General features: G+C 51.0%; 1 protein-coding gene across 1 annotated transcript; it reads right to left on the bottom strand.

Moving 5' to 3' along the window:
• Positions 1-5: 5 nt before the first annotated feature.
• LOC104774727 (heterogeneous nuclear ribonucleoprotein 1-like) lies at positions 6-593 on the bottom strand (the record flags this gene model as incomplete). Its single annotated transcript, XM_010499215.1, has 1 exon — positions 6-593. A coding segment is annotated over one exon (588 nt), but the record flags the coding sequence as incomplete, so codon positions are not given.
• Between the last annotated feature and the right edge of the window lie 3 nt (positions 594-596).

The following is a 596-nucleotide window of genomic DNA, read 5'->3' as shown; positions in this document are numbered from 1 at the left end:
TTTCCAGATCGCCCACCTACTGCACCATAGGCAGATGGAGTCCCATAAGATGAATCATTTCCACCGTAGCCATAACCTTGACTGCCATAACCAGCAGATGCACCAGCTTGACCCATCACTGCTGAACCGGGACCAGAACCACCCCACGGAGCTGCATTTCCATAACCAACATTACCATAACCCGACGGTGCTTGAGCACCCCATGAACTTCTTGGACCACTTCCAAAACCAGCTCCAGGGAGACTCCCATAAGGCGCACCAGCTGGATTACCATACCCACTAAAACCTCCGTAACCTACACCATTGCTTCCATAACCATAACCAGTACCATACCCAGAAGCACCGTAAGGAGGATAACCACTTCCAGTGTTTTGAGGCTGCAAGTACCTATTGGAATCCACACGACCCTCATATCCACTTCCAGCAGAACCACCATAGCCCGGAAACCCTCCAACTCCGGCGCTGCCACGACCACCAGCACCACCACCACCACCGGTGGCTACACCAGGGTTAGCATCTTTAGGAAGAGCACGTTTAACTTCTACTTGCTTACCATTCAAATCGTGGAAAGTCTTATGCAAAACAAGGTCAACAGA

The sequence above is a fragment of the Camelina sativa genome, unplaced genomic scaffold, assembly GCF_000633955.1.
Source record: "Camelina sativa cultivar DH55 unplaced genomic scaffold, Cs unpScaffold04976, whole genome shotgun sequence".
NCBI lineage: Eukaryota > Viridiplantae > Streptophyta > Magnoliopsida > Brassicales > Brassicaceae > Camelina > Camelina sativa.
The sequence above is the reverse complement of the archived record's forward strand: the minus strand, read 5'-3'. Positions and strand labels throughout refer to the sequence as shown.